Source organism: Mustelus asterias, chromosome 3, assembly GCF_964213995.1.
Source record: "Mustelus asterias chromosome 3, sMusAst1.hap1.1, whole genome shotgun sequence".
Taxonomy (NCBI): Eukaryota; Metazoa; Chordata; class Chondrichthyes; order Carcharhiniformes; family Triakidae; genus Mustelus; species Mustelus asterias.
Genome location: NC_135803.1, coordinates 26,642,636 through 26,665,851, shown reverse-complemented (window position 1 = coordinate 26,665,851; position 23,216 = coordinate 26,642,636). Strand labels below are relative to the sequence as shown.

General features: G+C 43.7%; 1 protein-coding gene across 1 annotated transcript; it reads right to left on the bottom strand.

Moving 5' to 3' along the window:
- Positions 1-715: 715 nt before the first annotated feature.
- On the bottom strand, positions 716-17,379 carry LOC144488316 (alpha-2-HS-glycoprotein-like). The gene is made up of 7 exons (XM_078206366.1): positions 17,008-17,379; positions 12,968-13,078; positions 8,945-9,032; positions 8,640-8,806; positions 6,155-6,265; positions 1,761-1,847; positions 716-1,203 (listed from the first exon to the last, which is right to left on the bottom strand). The coding sequence occupies exons 1-7, from the start codon at positions 17,272-17,274 to the stop codon at positions 910-912; spliced, it is 1,125 nt and encodes a 374-aa protein (XP_078062492.1). The 5' UTR covers positions 17,275-17,379; the 3' UTR covers positions 716-909.
- Between the last annotated feature and the right edge of the window lie 5,837 nt (positions 17,380-23,216).

The following is a 23,216-nucleotide window of genomic DNA, read 5'->3' as shown; positions in this document are numbered from 1 at the left end:
GTGTCATTCACCAGCCTTTTCCCCTGCACATTGTTTCTATTCAGATAATCATCCAATGCTCTCTGAAATGTCTCAATTGAACCTGCCACCACCACACTTCCAGGCAGTGGCATTCCAGACCCAAACCACTCTTCGCGTTTTAAAGTTTTTTTCTCGCAACACATTTGTTTCTTTTGCAAATCACTTTAAATCTGTACCCTCTCAATCTTGATCCTTTTACGAGCAGATATACAGTTTCTCTCTGTCTACTCTGTCCAGCCCCCTCACAATTTTGAACATCTCTATCAAATCCCCTCTTAGCCTTCTTCTCTCCAAGGAGAATAATCCCAGCATGTTCAATCTCTCCTCAGAACCGAAGTTTCTCACCCCGAGGAACCATTCTTGGAAAACCTCTTCAGCACTCTCTCCAATGTGTTCATTGATGCTTTAGGATGCTCTGATGTGGCAACATATTTTGGCAACAAGAAAATAGCTGAGGCACAAGGAATACACTCTGCATTTGTAATCTAAAAGCTAAGGTGTTTTCATTTTGCACTGAATGGAATGGAACACAAAAGTGCAAGAACAACCTGATAGTCCTTTAGTACAGAGAGCCTGAGAATGAGGGTAAATTGAATGATGGAAATAATCTATCTGAAAGGATTATAACAAGAGTGGGGATATTGGATAACATTATAACTGAATCTGGGAATGGAGTACATTTGAAATAATGAAATTATTGGAGACTGTTGTTTTATTTTGAATACACATAATTTCTGGTCTTTTTGGAATGTGGGATCCCAAAGAGGCAATTTTCACTTTCAGGTCTGTGCCTTTTATTGTCAGTTTTAATTACTTACTAATTTTCAAAATACAGGATGGGTATTCTGTCTGCTGCCAATCTCTTGCTGGATTTATTTCAGAGACAGTTCAGATTCGACGAACCATTCCTCCAAAGTGCCTGGCCCTCCCTGGGCACATATTTCGAGGCACTGGCAGCACTGGGAAGTTAGTCCCACCGCCTGTGCCAATAACGAAACCCAGAGCGCCCCGCACTTCCTCCGAGGATTCGATTCTCCTGGGGGTTCCACCTTGAGGATTCAGCTGTTTAACGCGACGCAAAGGTTTGGTTTGTCTCTTATTTCGTTGTCCTTGTCCTTTCCTGTTGCCGTGTCTTTGCTTGATAGCACCTGCACCCGCAATTTTAGCTGAACTGACCGCCACCTTTAACAATACAAAGATTATGTCAGCTGTATCATAGAGTTCCTACAAATCTAACCACACAACTTAAAGACTGTCACTGACTTGAATCAATATTCAGCCGAGAGCTTTGGCGTTAACAATGCGGCAGAACAAAATGGGAATAGTCTTTTGCAGAGATTGCTCTCGTGGTGGGTTGAAGTTAGCCTTTGGCAGCAGGGGTCCCACCCACTGGTTGGAGAACATGTGGGAGTCCCACGTTTCCTACACTGGGGAAGGCCCGATTAACTGGCCAATGTCGTGCCTTCGCTGGGAATCCGGAACTCGGGGACAGATATCCCGTCCAACAAGAGCTCCCTCTGGCAAAATGCCCAGGAAGAGATCTTGGATTATGGTGGGACACAGGCCATGAGTGATTGATGGCAGAATGGGGGACATGGTGAGGGGTTCACTTGCTGGAAGGGTGGGGCATTCACTGTCATTTTGACAGCGCATCCATGGAAATTCAATCCCAAAATCTTTGACAACCACTTTGAGATCCATGTTATGAATGTTAATCTGATTCCTCAGTGATTGGTTACCTTTGGTCCGTAAAGCTCACAATTCACTTCAACTTCTTCTTTCCCAGAAATGGGTTTATAGACTGACGCGGTGCAGAAGCCCTTGCTCTACAAAAGAAGCAAAGGCAACAGGAAACACTAAGCAAACAAAAGACAGCAAAGTCCTCTTAAAGCGATTATCTAATTTAAATGTCTTCATTCGGGTTATACATCTAGAAATTAAATACAGAGAACAGAATGTATTCTTCCACAATCCTACGCTGGAAATTGAGCAGAATTTTTCTTTTATTCGTTTACGGGATGTGGGCATTGCTGGTTAGGGCTGCATCTGTTGCCCATCCCTAGTTATCCTTGGGAAGGTGGTGGTGAGCTGCTTTCTTAAACCACTGCAGTCCCTGAGGTGTAGGTACACCCACAGTGCTGTTAAGGAGGGAGTTCCAGGATTTTGACCCAGTGACAGTGAAGGAACAGCAATATATTTCCATGTCAGGATAGTGAGTGACTAGGAGGGGAATCTCCAGGTGGTGGTGTTACCACTTATCAGTTGCTCTTGTCCTTCTAGAAGAGAGCAGTCATGGGTTTGGAAACTGCTGACTAAGGAACCTTGGTGAGTTCCTGCAGTGCATCTTGTGGATTGATGGAAGAGGTACCAACATCAAGCAGACTGCTTTGTCCTGGATGGTGTCAAGCTTCTGAGTGTTGCTGGAGCTGCACTCATCCACGCAAGTGGAGAGTATTCCATAACACTTCTGACTTGTGTCTTGTAGATGATGGACAGGCTTTGGGAAGTCAGGAAGTGAATTACTCACTACAGGATTCCTAGTTTCTAACCCCCTCTTGTAGCCACAGTATTTCTGGCTAGTCCAGTTCAGCTGCTGGTCAATGGTAACCCCCAGGAGGTTGATAGAAGGGAATTCAGCAATGGTAATACCATTGAATGTCAAGGAGCGATGGTTAGATCCTCTCTTGGAGATGATCATTGACTGGCACTTGTATGGTGTAAATGTTACTTGCTACTTGTCAGCCCAAGTCTGGATATTGTCCAGCTCTTGCTGCCTTTGGACATGGACTACTTCAGTATCTGAGGAATCACGAATAATGCTGAACAATTTACAGTCATCAACGAACATCCCCACTTCTGACCCTATGATGGAAGGATGAAGTAGCTGAAGATGGTTGGGCAGAGGACACTACCCTGAGGAACTACTTCAGTGATGTCCTGGAACTAAGATGATTGAGCTCCAACCACAACAATCATCTTCCATTGTGCCAGGTATGAGTCCAACCAGCAAGGATTACCCCCCTGAATTGCATTGAATTCAGTTTTGCTAGGGCTCCTTGATGCCACACTTAGTCAAATGCTGCCTTGATGTCAAGGGCTGTCACTCTCACTTCACCTCTGGATTTCAGCTCTTTTGTCCATGTTTGAACCAAGGGTGTAATGAAGTCAGGAGCTGAGTGACCCTGGTGGAACCCAAATTAAGCCTCCATGAGTAGGTTATTGCTGAGTGAGTGTCGCTTGTAGCACTGTAGATGACCCCTTCCATCACTTTACTGATGATCGAGAGCAGACTGATGGGGAGGTAATTGGCCGGGTTAGATTTGTCCTGTTTCTTGTGTAAAGGACATAGTCAGTGTTGTAGCTGTACAGGAATGGCTTGGCTAGGGGTATGGTAAGTTCTTTACCACAGTTATTAGTGCGAGTGCTGGATAATTGTCTGGGCCCACAGCCTTTGCATTTTCCAGTGCCTTCAGCCATTTCTTTATATCACGTGGAGTGAATCGACTTGGCTGAAGACTGACATCTGATGTGCTGGCCTCTGGCATCATTGAGGATGGGGATATGTGTGGAGCCTCTTCTTGCGGTGAGTTGTTTAATTATCCACAATCATCCATGGATGGATGTAACTGCATTCTTAGATCTGATCATAGAAACATTTAAAATACATAAAATAGGAGCAGGAGTTGGCCATTCGGCCCTTCAAGCCTGTAGCACCATTCATTATGATCATGGTTGATCTTCTAATTCAATTGCCTGATCCCACCGTACCCCCATATCTTTGGATCCCCTTCACCTCAAGTGCGATATCTAACTCCTTCTTGAAAATATTCAATGATTTGACTTCAACTGCTTTCTGTTGTAGCGAATACCCAGAGGCTTACCACTCTCTGGGTGAAGAAATTTCTCCTCATCTCAGTCCTAAAAGGTTTACCCCATATCCTTAGACTATGACCCCTGGTTCTGGACACCCACACCATCAGGAACTGGTCGACAGACAAGAAACAAAGAGTAGAAATAAATGGGTCTTTTTTCTGAATGGCAGGCAGCGACTAGTGGGGTATCACATGGATCAGTGCTAGAACACCAGCTATTCACAATGTATGTTAATAATCAAGATGAAGGAACTACGATATCTCCAAATTTGCAGATAACACAAACTATGGCAGGAGGGTGAGCTGTGAGGAGGATGCAGAGTTGCTTCAATGTGTTTTAGACAAGTTGAGTGTGTGGGCAAATGCATGGCAGATGCAGCATAATGTGGATAAATGTGAGGTTATCCACTTTGGTGGCAAAAATAGGAAGGCAGATTATTATCTGAATGGCCATAAATTAAGAGAGAGGAATGTGCAACAAGACCTGGGTGTCCTCATATAACAGTCACTGAAGGTAAGCATGCAAGTGCAGCAGGCAGTATGAGGATTCGAGTACAGGAGCAGGAATATCTTGCTGCAATTCTACAGGGCCTTGGTGAGACCACACCTGATATACTGTGTCCAGTTTTGGTCTCCTTATCTGGGGAAGGATGTTCTTGCTATAGAGAGAGTGCAGTGAAGCTTTATCAGGTTTTTGAAGGGGTAACCAAGAAGGTAGATGAGGGCAGTGCAGTTGATGTTGTCTACATGGACTTTAGCAAAGCCTTTGACAAGGTACCAGATGGTAGGTTGTTGCATAAGGTTAAATCTCACGAGATCCAGGGTGAGGTAACTAAATGGATACAAAATTGGCTTGATGACAGAAGACAGAGGATGGTTGTAGAGGGTTGTTTTTCAAACTGGAGGCCTGTGATCAATGGTGTGATTCAGGGATCGGTGCTGGGTCCACTGTTATTTGTCATTTATATTAATGATTTGGATGAAAATATAGGAGGCATGTTAGTAAGTTTGCAGGTGACATCAAGATTGGTGGCATAGTGGACAGCGAAGAAGGTTATCTCAGATTGCAATGGGATCTTGATCAATTGGGCCAGTAGGCTGATGAATGACAGATGGTGTTTAATTTAGATAAATGTGAGATTGGTAGATTGAACCAGGGCAGGACTTACTCAGTTAATGGTAGAGTGTTGGGGAGAGTTATAGAACAAAGAGATCTGGGGGTACATGTTCATAGTTCCTTGAAAGTGGAGTCACAGGTGGACAGAGTGGTGAAGAAGGCGTTCAGCACGCTTGGTTTCATTGGTCAGAATATCGAATACAGGAGTTGGGACGTCTTGTTGAAGTTATACAAGACATTGGTAGGGCCACACTTGGAATACTGTGTACAGTTCTGGTCACTCTATTATAGAAAGGATATTATTAAACTAGAAAGAGTGCAGAAAAGATTTACTAAGATGCTACCGAGATTTGATGTTTTGAGTTATAAGGAGCGGCTGGATAAATTGGATTTTTTTTCTCTGGAGCGTAGAAGGCTGAGGGGTGATCTTATAGAGGTCTATAAAATAATGAGGGGCATAGATCAGCTAGATAGTCAATATATTTTCCCAAAGGTAGGGGAGTCTAAAACTAGAGGGCATAGGTTTAAGGTGAGAGGGGAGAAATACAAAAGTTTCCAGAGGGGCAATTTTTTCACACAGAGGATGATGAGTGTCTGGAACAAACTGCCAGAGGTAGTAGTAGAGGTGGGTACAATTTTGTCTTTTAAAAAGCATTTAGACAGTTACATGGGTCAGATGGGTATAGAGGGATATGGGCCAAATGTGGGCAATTGGGACTAGCTTTGGGGTTTTAAAAAAAGGGCAGCGTGGACAAGTTGGGTCGCCAGAGAGTTGGTTTCCATGCTGTAAACCTCTATGATTCTATGAATCCTGGAATGGTGGGACTGACGTATGAGGAGAGATTGAATCAGTTAGGATTATATTCCTTGGAGTTTAGAAGAATGAGAGGGGATCTCATAGAAACCTATGAAGTTCTAAGAGGACTGGACTGTGTAGGTATAGGAAGAATGCTTCCGATTGTGGGGGAGTCCAGAACCAGGGGTCAGAGGCTAAGGATAAGGATATGAACATTGCCCTGGGTCTCTGGATCGCTAGTCCAGTGACAATACTTATATCATCGTGTCGTCACCCCCCTGTTCTGGCAGAATGTACAATGATATAAGTATGTATTGGGCCAGGAGGCTGTTTTGCAACAATACTTACACCAGAAGCAAATTCCCCTCTATCCCTTGGGCAATTTTGAAGGTTGGAAGCTTTTGTACATGCAGTTTCTCGGATTGCAAATTCAACAAATACTTTCTTCCCCGCCAAAGCCTGAAATAAAACCACATAAAAATGTATTTTAGCAGCAAATAACCTACCAGAATAATTGCAGTAGATGATTATCAACCTTTTCATATAAGATATTTGTAATTGTAAAAGAAATATATATTTGTAATTTGTGGAATGTTTAAATGCATGTACCAGTTTGTACTTTTCCGTAAGTTGTATATAAGACCGTAAAAAATAGGAGCAGGAGTAGGCCACTTGACCCCTCGAGCCTGCTCTGCTATTCAGTAAGATCATAAGACCATAAGATATAGGAGCAGAATTAGGCCACTCGGCCCATCGAATCTGCTCTGCCATTCAATCATGGCTGATATTTTTCTCATCCCCATTCTATAAGATCATAGTTAATCCGACATTCCTAGTTCTACCTTTGTTTAATTGCTTAAGGCACAGTTCTTGCCTTGAAGCACGTAGGGTTGTATTAGGTTTGATCTTGAACTTTGCCTCCAGTCCAGTCATAGATTATAAAGTACTCTCGAACACCTTCCTGTACTTCTCCAGAAGTTTATGGACCATGTTCTTGCTGTTAACCAATTGGATAACTGCTCCCCAGTTGAGTTTGATTTTGTTTAACCATGTCAAAGATATAGAGGTTAGGTGGATGAGCCATGCTAAATTGCCCCTTAGAGCCCCCAGATGTTTGGTTAGGAGGATTAGAAGGGTAAATACTTAGGGTCATTGGGATAGGGCCTGTTTAAGGTCCTCTGTCAGAGAGTTGGTGCAGATGGGCTGAATGGCCTCCACTGTAAAGATTTTATAATTCTATGATCTTCCAAAGAGTGCAGGAAAATTTCTCTTTACTATGTGCCAGGCTATTCTCTTGATTTTTTTAATTCATTCATGGGACATGGACGTCATTGGCTGGCCAGCATTTATTGCTCTTCCCTAGATGCCCTTGAGAGTCAACCATATTGTTGAGGCTCTGAAGTCACATGTAGGCCAGACCGGGTAAGGATGGCAGATTTCCTTCCTTAAGGGACATTAGTGAACCAGATGGGTTTTTCTGACAATCGACAATGGTTTCATGGTCATCAGTAGATTCTTAATTCCAGTTAATTTTCATCAAATTCAAATTCCATCAGCTGCTGTGGTGGGATTTGAACCGGGTCCCGAGGCGCCTTTATGGCGCAGCCTTTGCTTGCCATTGCTGATTGACAATTAACTTCTACTTGGATTGTGATATATCCCTTCAGTGGAACTACCTTCTCAATATAAGTTTACAGAATTAGATTTGAAGGTTTTAGAGGTATGTTTTTAAGCCTCTGATGGTATGTGATTCCTGAGAGAAGTGATACAGCAGCCCTCATGTCTACTTCTATCTTTACTTCTTGTCCGTCTAACTTTGGATAAACCCAGAACCTTTGGGTATCCCCTTTCATGAATAGGACACTAGTTTAAGTTTTTTGAACTTTTCTAGTCCAGTATCACCCTAGGAAATTTTGTCCTCATCAGCTATTTTGTAGATCTTTTTAGATCTTGACGTGGTCTTGCACTTGCACATCTTAGGAGTTTGAGAAATCTGCCATGTCCAATAAACCTTAGTTGTGAGTTCTTTCTTGCCACAGCTTCTACATTTATTTTCTCTGCTCCAACATTCATGTGGAGAGTGCCCCACCTGAGCACACCTATGGCATCCCCGTGCATTTTAATAGATTTCTTCCTCTCCATTTCCATCTTTTGTATTTGGCTCCAGCTCCAATTTGGGAAGGTTTTTTCACGGCCAAGCTGTGAGCTGCTGAATTTCCTTCCTCCTTCACAGTATAAAACAAAGTTGAGAATCTGGTCAATTTTGGCTTTAAAATCAATCTCGTCACCAGTTTTTCCTTGTTGTGTATGTGTAATTGTTTCTGACTGATTTGACAATAAGGATAAAGTATTTCTGATGTGCCATACTGTGTGTTACTTAAACAAACCATTGTAGCTTTATTCACTGAAAATCCCCTTGTGGCTGAAGTCCAACATGGAAGCGAGATGCCTCTGGTGATATCACAACATGTCCTGGTGGCACAGTGGTTAGCACTGCTGCCTCTAGGGACCCAGGTTCTATTCTGGCCCCTATTCTGTGTGGAGTTCCCACATTCTCCCCGTGTCTGCGTGTGTTTCCTCCGGGTGCTCCAGTCTCCTCCCACAGTCTAAAAGACGTGCTGGTTAGATGCATGAGCCATGCTAAATTCACCCTCAGTGTACCCGAACAGACGCTGGAGTGCGGTGACGAGAGGATTTTCACAGTAATTTCATTGCGGTATTAATGTAAGCCAACTTGTGACACTAACAAATAAACTAAATCACACAGAGATGCATTGCTTTACAATACTTAACAGTTGAGTTCTACTAAAAACAAAATGCCTACGATCTTTACCTGAGAGGCAGCTCTTGTTATCTTCTGGACTGCAAAATAGTTTGTTCTGCTGCTATTTCTGTTGTATTTTTGTAGTGCCCTCATGACGGATTGATTGACGTCAGTGTGGTTTATTGGTATGCGATGTGGACAACTTGGGCATCGATTCAAAACCATGTCATCCGAATCTTCAAATAAGACAGAAAAAGTGAGTTATCTTCTTATTGAGCCTGCCCGTACCGAGCAGTCACACCTTTGTGACTGAATACAATTGCCAACTCTATCCAGTGTACAATAAAGATCCCATTCCCAGAAATCTATCCTACCTGGTGATATCAAACACCGATACTTTTGGACCTGGAGGCGTTGTGTTGTTGGGTCAATTTGTAACTGGGCTTTACAGTCACCAGAAATCTAATTGAATGCAAAGAAATATCCCTTGTTAGTTATTTACGGTTTGTCACCTCCATAGCACATTTTCTCAAAATAGAAGAAGAATGAGGGGCCATTGTACAGTGACAGGGTGTGATAAAAGTTCTGCTTCTCCTTTATGTTTTGTAAAAATTACCGGCCTCCAACCAACATACAGCTGACAATTGGCTGTAGCAGGTTGCCTCTTATTCATATCAAATTTTCATCTTACCCAATTCATCAAGGATTAGACATTTTGCCGATTTTTTTAACTTAATTTTAGGATTGGAATAAGACAAACAATCAGTTTCATGATCTCAGACAGACAAATATAATTTCTTGTGTAATCCCTGATTATAAAGAGGAAAATCAATTGGAGTTCTAGCTCATGAGCATTATTCATGATGTGGAGATGCCAGTGTTGGACTGGGGTGGACAAGATGAGAGGTCACACGACGCTAGGTTATACTCCAACAGGTTTATTTGGAATCACAAGCTTTTGAAGCACTGCTCCTCCACCTGACGAAGGAGCAGCGCTCCAAAAAGCTTGTGATTTCAAATAAACCTGTTGGACAATAAGCTGGTGTCGTGCGACCTCTCATAGCCATAGAGTTATAGAGGTTTACAGCATGGAAACAGGCCCTTCGGCCCAACTTGTCCATGACGCCCCTTATTTTAACCCCTAAGCTATTCCCAATTGCCCGCATTGGCCCATATCCCTCTATACCCATCTTACCCATGTAACTATTTAAATGCTTTTTAAAAGACAAAATTGTACCCGCATCTCCTACTACTTCTGGCAGCTTGTTCAGACACTCACCACCCTCTCAGTGAAAAAATTGCCCCTCTGGACCCTTTTGTATCTCTTCCCTCTCACCTTAAATCTATGCCCTCTAATTTTAGATTCCCCTACCTTTGGGAAAAGATATTGGCTATCTTGCTGATCTATGTCCCTCATTATTTTATAGACCTCTATAAGATCACCCCTAAGTCTCCTACACTCCAGAGAAAAAAGTCCCAGCCTATCAAGCCTCTCCTTATAACTATCAAGTCCCAGTAGCATCCTAGTAAATGTTTTCTGCACTCTTTCTAGTTTAATAATATCCTTTCTATAATAGAGTGACCAGAACTGTACACAGTATTCCAAGTGTGGCCTTACCAATGTCTTGTACAACTTCAACAAGACGTCCCAACTCCTGTATTCAATGTTCTGACCAATGAAACCAAGCATGCCGAATGCCTTCTTCACCACTCTGTCCACCTGTGACTCCACTTTCAAGGAGCTATGAACCTGTACCGCTAGATCTCTTTGTTCTATAACTCTCCCCAATGCCCTACCATTAACTGAGTAAGTCCTGCCCTGGTTCGATCGACCAAAATGCATCACCTCACATTTGTCTAAATTAAGCTCCATCTGCCATTCGTCAGCCCACTGGTCCTATTGATCAAGATTCCATTGCAATCCTAGATAACCTTCTTCACTGTCCACTATGCCATCAATATTGGTGTCACCTGCGAACTTACTAACCATACCCACTAAATTCTCATCCAAATCATTAATATAAATGACAAATAACAGTGGACCCAGCACCGATCCCTGAGGCACACAGCTCGTCACAGGCCTCCAGTTTGAAAAACAACCCTCTACAACCATCCTCTGTCTTCTGTCATCAAGCCAATTTTGTATCCATTTGGCTATCTCACCCTGGAGCTCGTGAGATTTAATGATCTCATCCGATCGTTATTCAGTGTACTGTATTGAGCATCAAGTTAAAAAACAGAGGATCAGAATGAGACGTGCTGCCTCAGTCAAACAGTTAGTCAACATCCACTGTCACAATGCACATGTGGCTAATAACCATCTGATTAAGGTGCTGGAGAATGATTGATATTAGTGAGATCATCCTTCAGTAAAGTGTCAATTCCTAAAAGAAAAATTGGGGAGAAAATTGATGAGAAACCCCCCATCCCCCTCTTCTATACTACCAGTTGTTCACTGGTATGAAGATTCACTAGGAACATAAAAGGATGCAAGAAATGATTACTAATTGTATTAGACTTTAGGCTTTTTTAATGATTGGAAAATACACTGAATTTGGTCAATATTTGGTCCATTTGGTCCATTGGTCCAATAATTTGGTCCATTTGTCATTTTTCAGCTGGGCTGAAAAATGGCAAATGGAGTTTAACCCTGATAAATGTGAGGTGATTCATTTTGGTAGGACTAATTTAAATGTGGATTACAGGGTCAAAGGTAGGGTTCTGAAGACTGTGGAGGAACAGAGAGATCTTGGGGTCCATATCCACAGATCTCTAAAGGTTGCCACTCAAGTGGATAGAGCTGTGAAGAAGGCCTATAGAGTGTTAGCTTTTATTAACAGGGCGTTGGAGTTTAAGAACCGTGGGGTTATGCTGCAACTGTACAGGACCTTGGTGAGACCACATTTGGAATATTGTGTGCAGTTCTGGTCACCTCACTATAAGAAGGATCTGGAAGTGCTGGAAGGACTGCAGAGGAGATTTACCAGGATGCTGCCTGGTTTGGAGGGTAGGTCTTATGAGGAAAGGTTGAGGGAGCTAGGGCTGTTCTCTCTGGAGCGGAGGAGGCTGAGGGGAGACTTAATAGAGGTTTATAAAATGATGAAGGGGATAGATAGAGTGAACGTTCAAAGACTATTTCCTCGGGTGGATGGAGCTATTACAAGGGGGCATAACTATAGGGTTCATGGTGGGAGATATAGGAAGGATATCAGAGGTAGGTTCTTTACGCAGAGAGTGGTTGGGGTGTGGAATGGACTGCCTGCAGTGATAGTGGAGTCAGACACTTTGGGAACATTTAAGCGGTTATTGGATAGGCACATGGAGTACACCAGGATGATAGGGAGTGGGATAGCTTGATCTTGGTTTCAGATAAAGCTCGGCACAACATCGTGGGCCGAAGGGCCTGTTCTGTCCTGTACTGTTCTATTTTCTATGTTCTAATATTTTGGGGCACATAGCCTGAGGAACTACTTTGCAGAAGAGCAGGTGAGTAATCTCTAGTGTCCTGGCCATATGTATCCCTTGATCAACATCAAAAAAAATCTGATTGCTGTTTGGGGAGCTTACAACATGCAACGTTATAATGTTTTCGACATCATAACAATGACCATACTTCAAGTATATAGGCTGTAAAGTGTTTTGGGATGTCCTGTGATTATGAAAGGTGTATACATCTCTAAGTAATTCTTTCACACCCAGGAATCAAATAATGGGAATGGCTAATGTACTTCACTGAGACTGAGGCCAGTACACTTCTAATGATTCAGTTTAGACGATGTTCACTATGCCTTTGTGTTGAATGAACTTACCTGTTGGGTTGAGAAATCAATGTTACATCAATCTTCCTCAGACACCACAACAGTGCAGGTAATGAGTGAGCAAGTGACAATATTGGAGTGGATGTTGATTCTGTTGTCTACCAAGATTAGACAGGGTGGATTCAGAAAGAATGTTCCTGATGGTGGGGGAGTGCAGAACTAGGGGTCATAGTTTGAAGATAAGGGTTTTAGGATTGAGGTGAAGAGAAATTTCTTCACCCAGAGGGTGGTGAATGTGTGGAATTCACTACCAGAGAAAGTAGTTGAAGCCAAAACATTGTGTGATTTCAAGAATAAATTAGATATAGCTCTTGGGGCTAAAGGGCTCAAAGGCATATGGGAGGAATTGGGTTCAGGATATTGAATTTGATGACTGACCATGATCAAAATGTATGGCATAGCAGGGTCGAAGGGCCAAATGGCCCACTCCTGCTTCTAGTTTCTATGTTTCTATGTTATGTAAGTCCTTTTGTAGGGATAGATGCAGAATTGTACCTCCATATACGTTACCAAGGGAAGAAAAGTGCCTTTAAATGTGAATTTTTCAGCCAATGTAAAACATTCAAAAGAGAGTCTTACAGCTTCGGGACCTGATCGTATTCCACATTCTGCCGCAGGTTTTGGATTCAGTGAGTGGCATCTGGTCTCCAATACCTCAAACTCTAAATTAACAGAGGACGCACCTTGTTTCTGAAAGAAAAAAATAGATTAATCACTAAACAAAAACAGTCTGGTCACACCTGAGGGACCATTAATAAATGGACAATATCAAAGCCCTTTGAAATCAAATTGAAACTCCCAAAAAATAGAAGTTAAGTGAGCAAGCAAAAAATTGGCAGGGTATAATGTTGGAAAATGTGAGGGTTTTGGGAGGAAGAATATAGAAGCAGAATATTATTTAGATGGAGAGAGACTGCAGAATGCTGCAGTGCAAAGGGATTTGGAACTCCTCATTCACAAATCACTAAACGTTAGCCTGCAGGTACAGCAAGCAATTAGGAAGGCAAATGGAATGTCGGCCTTCATTGCAAGGGGGATGGAATATAAAAGTTGGGAAGTTTTGTTATAACTGTACAGGGCACCGCTGGGAGAACATCTGGAGCACTGTGTACATGGGCGGCACGGTGGCACAGTGGTTAGCACTGCTGCCTCACAGTGCCAGGGTCTCAGGTTCAATTCCTGGCTTGGGTCACTGTCTGTGCAAAGTCCGCATGTTGTCTGCGTGGGTTTCCTCTGGGTGATCCTGTTTCTTCCCACAGTCCAAAAGACGTACTGGTTAGGTGCCTTGGCCATGCTAAATTCTCCCTCAGTGTAACCGAACAGGCACCGGAGTGTGGCAACTAGGGGATTTTCACAGTAACTTCAATGCAGTGTTAATGTAAGCCTACATGTGACACTAATAAATAAACTTTAAACTTTTGGTTTCTTTAATTAAGGAGGGATACACTTACATTGGAAGAAGTTCAGAGAAAGTTCACTAGGCTAGTTCCTGGGATGAAGGGATTGATGTTAGGAAAGGTTCAGCAGGTTGGGACTCATTGCAGTTTAGAAGAATGAGAGGTAATCTTTGCTGAAGTATAAAAAAATCTGAGGGGGCTTGAGAGGTTAGATACTGAGAGGATATTTCCCCTAATGGGGGAATCTAAAACTAGGGGGCACAGTTTGTGAAGAAGGGGTTTCTCATTTAAAATGGAGATCAGGCAGAGTTTATTTTCTCTCAGGGTGGTTAGAGTTTGGAATTCTCTTCCACAGAGGGCAGTGGAAGCTGGGTAATTGAATATATTCCAAGCTGGATTAGGCAGGTTTTTGACCTGGAAGGGGATCAGACATTTTGGACAGGATTTTCCAGCCGTGCTACCCCAAGAAGGGTAAATCCTGCCCAAGGTCAATGGACCTTTGCCTGGTCCATGTCCCACCCACTACAGAATGGTCAGGACGGAAAAATTCCATCCTTTGGTTGGAATGCAGGAGAGTGGAGATAAGGCCAGTCGGATCAGCCACAATTTTATTGATAGCAGAGAAGGACTGATGGGCCAAACGGCCTACACCTCTTTCTATTTCTCCTGATCTTAAGTGTTACGCTGCAATTGAATTCCTGACTGCATCTGTTCTATTTTTATAGCACATTTACATAAAGGTAGCATTGTCAGTATATACATGTCAGCCAGTATGGTATCAGCCTCACCGCAAATGTTGCCCAGCAAACAATGGACTGATGTCTCAATTACCCAGCTTCCACTGCCCTCTGTGGAAGAGAATTCCAAACTCTAACCACCCTGAGAGAAAATAAACTCTGCCTGATCTCCATTTTAAATGAGAAACCCCTTCTTTACAAACTGTGCCCCCTAGTTTTAGATTCCCCCATTAGGGGAAATATCCTCTCAGTATCTAACCTCTCAAGCCCCCTCAGATTTTTTTATACTTCAGCAAAGATTACCTCTCATTCTTCTAAACTGCAATGAGTCCCAACCTGCTGAACCTTTCCTAACATCAATCCCTTCATCCCAGGAACTAGCCTAGATGGGATTCAACCCCCCCTCCCCCCCCACCCCAACCCCCCAATGCAGCGTGTTTCGCAGGAGCGGAGGCAGCCCTCCATTGGCCAGCGGCAGGATCCTCCAGTCCCGCTGCTGTCAACAGGGTTTCCTGTTGTTCGCACCTTCGCTGTGATGGGGGGTTGACGTCAGCAGGACTGGAAGATTCCGCTGGCCGGGACAGCTGGAACATGATAGTATATCACAGCAATTGCTTCCCATAGGAAAAGTCAAGCATGAAAAAATTGCTGCTATGAAGAAGTTCCTGCTTTATGCCCACTTTCTCCTTTATAATTTGATAACTGAACTTAATTTCATGACCATAATGATAAATAATCTTGAACTCTGATGACTGCACAGAGGGGAATTTAACTGTAAATGTCCTGTAGAGACTGGACATACAGAACCACAATATTATTAGAGTGCAGAAGAGACCATTTGACCCATCATGACTGCACCAGCTCTCCAAACGAGCATTGTGACTCAGTGCCATTCCTCTGTCTGTACCCCGTACCCCTGCGCATTGTTTCTGTCCAAATAATCATCAAATTCCCTCTTGAATGCCTCAATTGAACCTGCCTCCACCGCACTTTCAGACAGTGCGTTCCAGACCTGAACCACTCGCTGTGTGATAAAGTTTTCTTCCCCACATCACATTTGCTTCTTTGCAAATCACTTTAAATCTGTGCCCTCTTGATCTTGATCCTTTTATGAGTGGGAACAGTTTCTTCCTATCTGTTGTGTCCAGTCCCCTCCAGATTTTGAACATTTCTATAAAATCTCCTCTTTGCCTTCTTCTCTCCAAGGAGAACAGTCCCAACATCTCCAATAAATGTAGTTCTTCATTTTTGGAATCATTCTTGTACCTTTTTTGCACTCTCCATTCCATTCACATTCTTCCAATAGTGTGTCGCCCAGAACTGTACACAACACTCCAGCTGCGGTCTAACTATTGTCTTGTATAATTTCAGTATAAGCTCTACGCCCTTGTATTGTCTGCCCCTCTTAGTAAAGCCCAGAATACTGTGTGCTTTATTAAAGTTTAAAATTTATTTATTGGTGTCACAAGTAGGCGTATATTAACATAAGAACATAAGAAATAGGAGCAGGAGTAGGCCATCTAGCCCCTCGAGCCTGCCCCGCCATTCAACAAGATCATGGCTGATCTGAAGCGAATCAGTTCCACTTACCCGCCTGCTCCCCATATCCCTTAATTCCCTTATCGATCAGAAATCTATCTACCCGTGATTTAAACATATTCAACGAGGAAGCCTCCACCACTTCAATGAGCAGAGAATTCCAAAGATTCACTCTCCTCTGAGAGAAGAAGTTCCCCCTCAACTCTGTTCTGAACCGGCCCCCGCTTATTTTGAGGCTGTGCCCTCTAGTTCTGGTTTCCCTTCTAAGTGGAATATTAACACTGCAATGAAGTTACTGTGAAAGTCCCCTAGTCGTCACATTCCGGCACCTGTTCAGGTATATTGAGGGAGAACTTAGCATGGCCAATGCACCTAACCAGCACGTCTTTCAGACTGTGGGAGGGAACCGAAGCACCCAGAGGAAACCCACGCAGTCACAGGGAGAACGTGCAGACTCAGCACAGACAATGACCCAAGCCAGGAATCGAATCCGGGTCCCTGGCGCTGTGAGGCAGCAGTGCTGTTGTACCCTGCCACCATTAACTGCTCTCTCCAACTGTCCTGCCACTTTCAATGATCTATGCACATAGACCCCCCAGGTCCCTCTGCTCCTGCACCCCCTCAAAAATTGTACTCCTTATTTTCTACTGCCTCTCCATGTTCTTCCCACCAAAATGCATCACCTCACACTTCATCTCACAGCAGGTCTGCCAGTATTTGTAAAGTGAAAAGGCAGGTGACATTTTCGAATGGACTCTTTGTCAGACCTGGTAAAAATGTCATTCACTGGGGCTACCTCAATGTTGCAGTACTGTAAACAGCCAAACACGGGATCATTTAAATCCTGCTGTACATAATGTTAGTTTTCAAAGTTCTTTGTTTCTCTTCCAACTCTGGTTCCATGGCAAATTAAATAATTTCAGTTTTACATCCCTTTTGTACTCACCCCTCTGTCTTCCTGAGCATTTTCGATTTTGTTCAGCACGTACTTATATCCTCCTGGCTGATCGGCATTGATGTGTTCCACAGCTCGTTCTGCTGCATTTACCACCCGCGGCTCCCTGCAGGAAAGGGCTCGGTAAGGGGCTGCAAGTGAGGGCTGGAAGAGCTGAGTGCTGACTACCAGAACAACCAACAGCTTCATACTGTCTGAGAGCTGCAATAAAGGGATTGGGCTGTGTTTGAGAGACAACACAAATGGTATCTTGAACATTGGGAAGCTCACACCAGCAGTGGGAAAGGGGTCTTCACTGCAACAGGGGAGATGCCATTTGTTCAGTTTCTTGTCTAAATGCTGTTTGATTTCAGACCACACGTTTGACCATGGGAAAAATAAACATGTCAAAGCAAAGATAAAAATTGATGAAATCAAAGAGAAATCAATGACACAGCAACTTCTAAAACAAAGTTCATTTGAATCACACATACAGTAGTGCAGTACTGTAGTTAGTACTGCAGTTAGTACTGTTGTTAGTACTGTTGTTAATATTGCAGTTAGTACTGCAGTTAGTACTGTTGTTAGTACTGTTGTTAATATTGCAGTTAGTACTGTTGTTAGTACTGTTGTTAATATTGCAGTTAGTACTGCAGTTAGTACTGTTGTTAGTACTGTTGTTAATATTGCAGTTAGTACTGTAGTTAGTACTGCAGTTAGTGCTGTGGTTAATACTGTAACTAGAGCTGTAATTAGTTCTGTAGTTAGTACTGTAGTTAGTACTGCAGTTAGTACTGTAATTAGTACTGAAGTTAGTAAAGTAGTTAGTACTGTTGTTAGTACTGCGGGTAGTACTGTAGTTAGTTCTGCAGTTAGTACTGAAGTTAGTACTGAAGTTAGTACTGTGGTTAGTACTGTAGCTAGTACTACAGTTAGTACTGTAATTAGTACTGAAGTTAGTACTGTAGTTAGTACTGTAGTTAGTACTGCGGTTAGTACAGGTCTGGGATGCGCTCTCATGACATTCAAAGAAAGCACTACCAGGGCATTCTGCACTGAGGAGTTTTGATATCGACTTTGTGTCCTGGCAGAAGCTCACTCAGCACCCGGAACAAGCAAATAAAAACAGTATCGCCTCCTTTGAAAGCAAGCACATATCAGAGGCAGAGAGAAAACACAAGGGGGGCATTTTCCCATCCCACCCTCCACGGGAATCGTAGCAGGCAGGACACGGATCATGCAAAGGTCTGTTCACCTCGGGTGGGATTTTCCGGTTTTGGGGGGAATGCATCTGGAAAATCCCACCCTACGAGAGGGATTCCAAGGCAGTAACTCATCCAAAATTTGGAAATCTGTGGTATCCTGTTCTATTTGCAGTAGAATCTTCTGGGCCAAGATTAGCCTTTACAGTCACCTACCTACCCACCAGAACCCTACCAAACACAGATGAAAATGATCATGTTCGACTCAAGGGACAAACAGGAAAAGAAGCAGTACAAGTATTAGTACCAATTATTGAGGAGCTTACCAGCTTAACAAGAGTGTAGATCAATTAAAACCGCTGCAAATATTAAAAAACTACAATAAAAAATAGATAAAATGAATAAAGAAATGCTGAGAATGTGTGAGAATTTGATGTAATTATCAGATAAGGCTTTGTGTTAACATTAGAGATTAGTTAGAACAATGGAAGCAGCAACGAGCAGACATGTTGGCTACATCCCATGTGAGATATGTGTATCAGGTATTAACCAGAACAATGGAAGCAGCCAAGCAGTCACTATCCGTGATTGTCTTGATCGTCCTGTTCCTTTTGTAAGATGACGTCCACATTATTAGAACTAAAATTAGTAGAACTAAAAGCTGACAGGTCCATAAGACCATAAGACATAGGAACAGAATTAGCCACTCGGCCCATCGAGTCTGCTCCGCCATTCAATCATGGCTGATATTTTTCTCATCCCCATTCTCCTGCCTTTTCCCCATAACCCCTGATCCCCTTATTAATCAAGAACCTACCTCTGTCTTAAAGACACTCAATAGTCCTCAGGTCCTGATGGACTTCATCATAGAATCTTAAAAGAAGTGGCAGCTGAGATAGGAGATGCATTGGTTTTAATTTTCCAAAGTTCCCTATATTCTGGAAAGGTCCCATCAGATTGGAAAATAGCAAACGTAACTCCCCCATTCAAGAAAGAAGGGAGATAGCAAACAAGAAACTACAGATGAGTTAGATTAGCATCTGCCATTGGGAAATTGCTGGAGTTATTAACGAGGTTGTAGCGCAGAAAATCTCATTACAATCAGGCACAGTCAACATGGTTCAGCTAAAGAGAAATCAAGTTTTACTAATTTATTGACGTTCTTTGGGAGAGTAACAAGAAACATGAATAAAACTGAACCTGTGAACGTATTGTACTTAGATTTCCGGAAGGCACTTGACAATGGGATGGCACAGTGGTTAGCACTGCTGCCTCACAGCACCAGGGATCCGGGATCAATTCCAGCCTCAGGTGACTGTCTGGGTGGAATTTGCATATTCTTCCCATGTCTGCATGGGCTTCCTCCGGGTGCTCTGGTTTCCTCCCACAGTCCAAAGATGTGCAGGTTAGGTTGATTGACCATGCTAAACTCCCCATTCATGTCAGGGTAAATACATGGGGTTACAGGGATAGGGCCTGGGTGGGATTGTTGTTGGTGCAGGCTCAATTGAGCCTGGAATCCCTCCTGTAGGCATTGTCGGGATTCTATGACAAGGTGCCACATCAAACGTTACGACACAAAATAAAAGCTCATGGTGTCGTGGTAACATATCAGGAAACAGAGAGTAGACATAAATGGGTAATTTTCTGGATGGCAAGATGTGATGAATGGAATGCCATAAGGCTCATTCTGGGGCCTCAAGTATTTATAATTTGTATCAATTGGATGAATGGACTGAACGTATGGTTACTAAATTTACTGATGAGACAAAGATAGGTAAGAAACTGAGTTTCAAAGGGGACATAGACAGGTTAAAGTGAATGGACAAAAAATTGGCAGATGGAGTATAATGTGGGAAAATATGAACTTGTTCACTTTGGCAAGAAGAATAAAAAGCAGAATATTACTTAAATAAGGAGGGATTACAGAACAAGCTGCCAGAGGTAGTAGTAGAGGCGGGTACAATTTTGTCTTTTAAAAAGCATCTAAACACTTACATGGGTATGCTGGGTATAGAGGGATCTGGGCCAAATGCGGGCAATTGGGAGTAGCTTAGGGGTTTAAAAAAAAAGGGCGGCATGGACAAATTGGGCCGAAGGGCCTGTTTCCATACTGTAAACCTCTATGAATCTATGACTCTATAACCCTGAGGTACAGAGGGATCTGGGTGTCCTGGTATATGAATCACAAAAGGTTAGTGTGCAGATACCGCAAGTGATTGGGAAGGCAAATGGAATGTTGTCATTTATTGCAAAGGGATTGGAATATAGAAGAAGGAAGTTTTGCTGCAGTTGTACAGTGTGTTGATGAGACCACACCTTGAGTACTGTGTACAGTTTTAATCTCCTTATTTAAGAAAGGATCGAAATGGGTTAGAAGCAGTTCAGAAAACACTCGACTGATATAAAAGCAAAATACTGCAGACGCTGGAAATCTGAAATAAAAACAGAATGTGCTGGAAAATCTCAGCAAGACAGACTTGCTGAGTCTTTCCAACATTTTCTGCTTCTAGTTGACTTGACTGATCCCTGGGATAGGGTTTGTAATAATTCCAGTTTACCACTTAGGTAAATAACAACTGTAATGTTTACTATACATAGCTATAATGCAGAGGCTTGCAGCCTCACGGCTGTGATTCAGCTTCCAAAAAGGTGCTGGAACAGAACCCCAAGCTCACCGGGGTGATACCTCACACTGATCCCCAATTAGCTCACTGAGTCATAGAATAGAATGCCTACAGTGCAGAAGGAGGCCATTCAGTCCATCAAGCCTGTAATGACAACAATCCCACCCAAGCCCTTTCCCCGTCACCCCACATATTTACTCTGCTAGTCCCCTGACACTAAGGGGCAATTTAACACGGCCAATCCACCAAACCTGCACATCTTTGGAGTCATGTGACCCTTACTCTGTAGATGGGTCCTTAAAGGGACAATCACCACATCCCTCCCCGCTAAGTCCTTTTATACAAATGTCAATACTCAATTTACACAGTCCAAGATAATTAAACATTTAATACATGAATTTAGTCAATTATAAATTAAATTTTTCGAATCCTTGTGGAGGGGCGTAGCTCCTCTTTCTGGGGCACTTCCACAGGATTGTTGTCATCTGAAACCACAATGACAGGTTCCTCTTCAGGCACAGGCAGTTCGGTTTCTGTTGGACATTTCCATGGAGATGTCGGCTGTGCCTGTCAGAAGATGAGCAGGTACTTCATTGCTTGGATAATCAACAACATTCCTAGATGGCAATATAGCTCCTGATGGCAGTACTGGCTGCTGGGGCAACTCACCCTCTCTCAAATGGTCTACGGACAATCCTTCCTTCTACGTCCACTTGATCAGACAGGGGTTCAGTTTAGGATACAAGAACTCCAGGGACCCAATTCGACCCACACCCAAAATTCCTCACACAAACAGCTTCATCCACTGAAAACAACTGTATTGACTTGCCTGGATCATGGTTTGTCATCTGACTGCTATGGCTGGCCGCTACCCTCCTGGCAAATTTGGAAGCACAAAGCACACAGCTCAGTCTTGTTCTGAGATGACGGTTCATTAACAACTCTTCTAGTGGGACTCCCATTGTTACACCTGCAGAGGTCCAAAGGCCCAGCAGGAATCATGAGATTCTGGTCTCCAGGGTCCTTCCTGACTGCTCTTTCATGCCACCCAAAGTCTAACCCAGCAAGGTATAGAAAGGACAGGAGTGGAAGGAAAGAAAAGCGAGGGCATGAAAATATACTAACAAGGCCAAAGCAGAGGTAAAATGTGTCTCTGTTATGCTTTGGCGATTTGGGATTGTGTTCATAGGAAGTACTGCCAGGGGACCCCAAGGGTACTCGCTTCCCCAGGGATGAACTGCAATGTCAGAGTGGGGGTGAGGATGATGTGGTTGGTGGCTGTAAAGATAACTGCAACCCTGAATGTCTTTGGGTGGTATTTTACCATTTTTAGTCTAAGTGCTGGGCATGTGGGGCACTGCGGGGCACTGGGAGTGTTCCAGGTCCATTTTTTGGGTGTGTTTTTAGGCCCCGCCCCCATACGCACTCTGGCTGCAAAATTCGAGAGAGCCTGGTGCTCGATGCAGAAACCTGTGGGTGGGGCTTAACATGCCCGAAAGCCTACAGAGGGAGGTTGTGCATGTGCGCAGACATCTAATGCTGCACATTCGCATTAGCAGTAGCAGAGGTCTGACAGAAAAGAGAGAGCCCCGCCCCCACTGGCACCTCCCCATTAGCCCCACTATCCCACTGGCACTTCCCTCATCAGCCCCACCCCAACAGGCCCCATCCCCACTGGCCCCTCCCCCATTAGCCCCTGGAACTGCCTGGTGGGCATTGCCCAGGTGCCCGATGAGCATTACCCAGGTGCGAAACTGGCATTGTCCAGGTAACAGGATGGCACTGCCAGTCTGGCAGTGCCCAAGTGGTACCCCTACTCTCAGCCTCCCCGGGGGGCCTCCAGTTCCACCAGCACTTGTAAAATGGCGCCAGTCGCGAAAACCGGCGCTAACCGCTTTACAACTGCGTCGCACCCGAAAGAGGGGGCAACACAATGGTAAAATTCTGGCCTTTATGTCAGGATTCTTCCAAGTTAGAGCAGGCAACATATGTAAAATCTGCCAGTTTGTCATCCACTGGTGCATCAGTAATGTGGCATGGGTTCTTTATGCCAAAAGAGGGAAGTTCAATAGATCCTCTCTGAGTAGGTTGTATGTGCAGGTGGCGCACACCTGCCACCCCCACCACGGACCTCTCCAAAGAAAGCCCTATGACCCCAGCATTGTCTAGGGGGCACTGTCAGGGTACTGCCCAAGCATGACCTTCTCCCCCCTGGGGGCTATATGACAGGAACCCCATTATGTCAATGGTGGGAGAGCAGGGACAATCAAACGGGGAAATCGCACCAGCTTAAAGCCAGTTTAGGACAACCCCTCAATTCCACCCCCCCGCCTTCCAGCTTACCCGCCCACCCAAAACGGGGGCAGAAAATCTTGACCCAGGACAGTGGGTA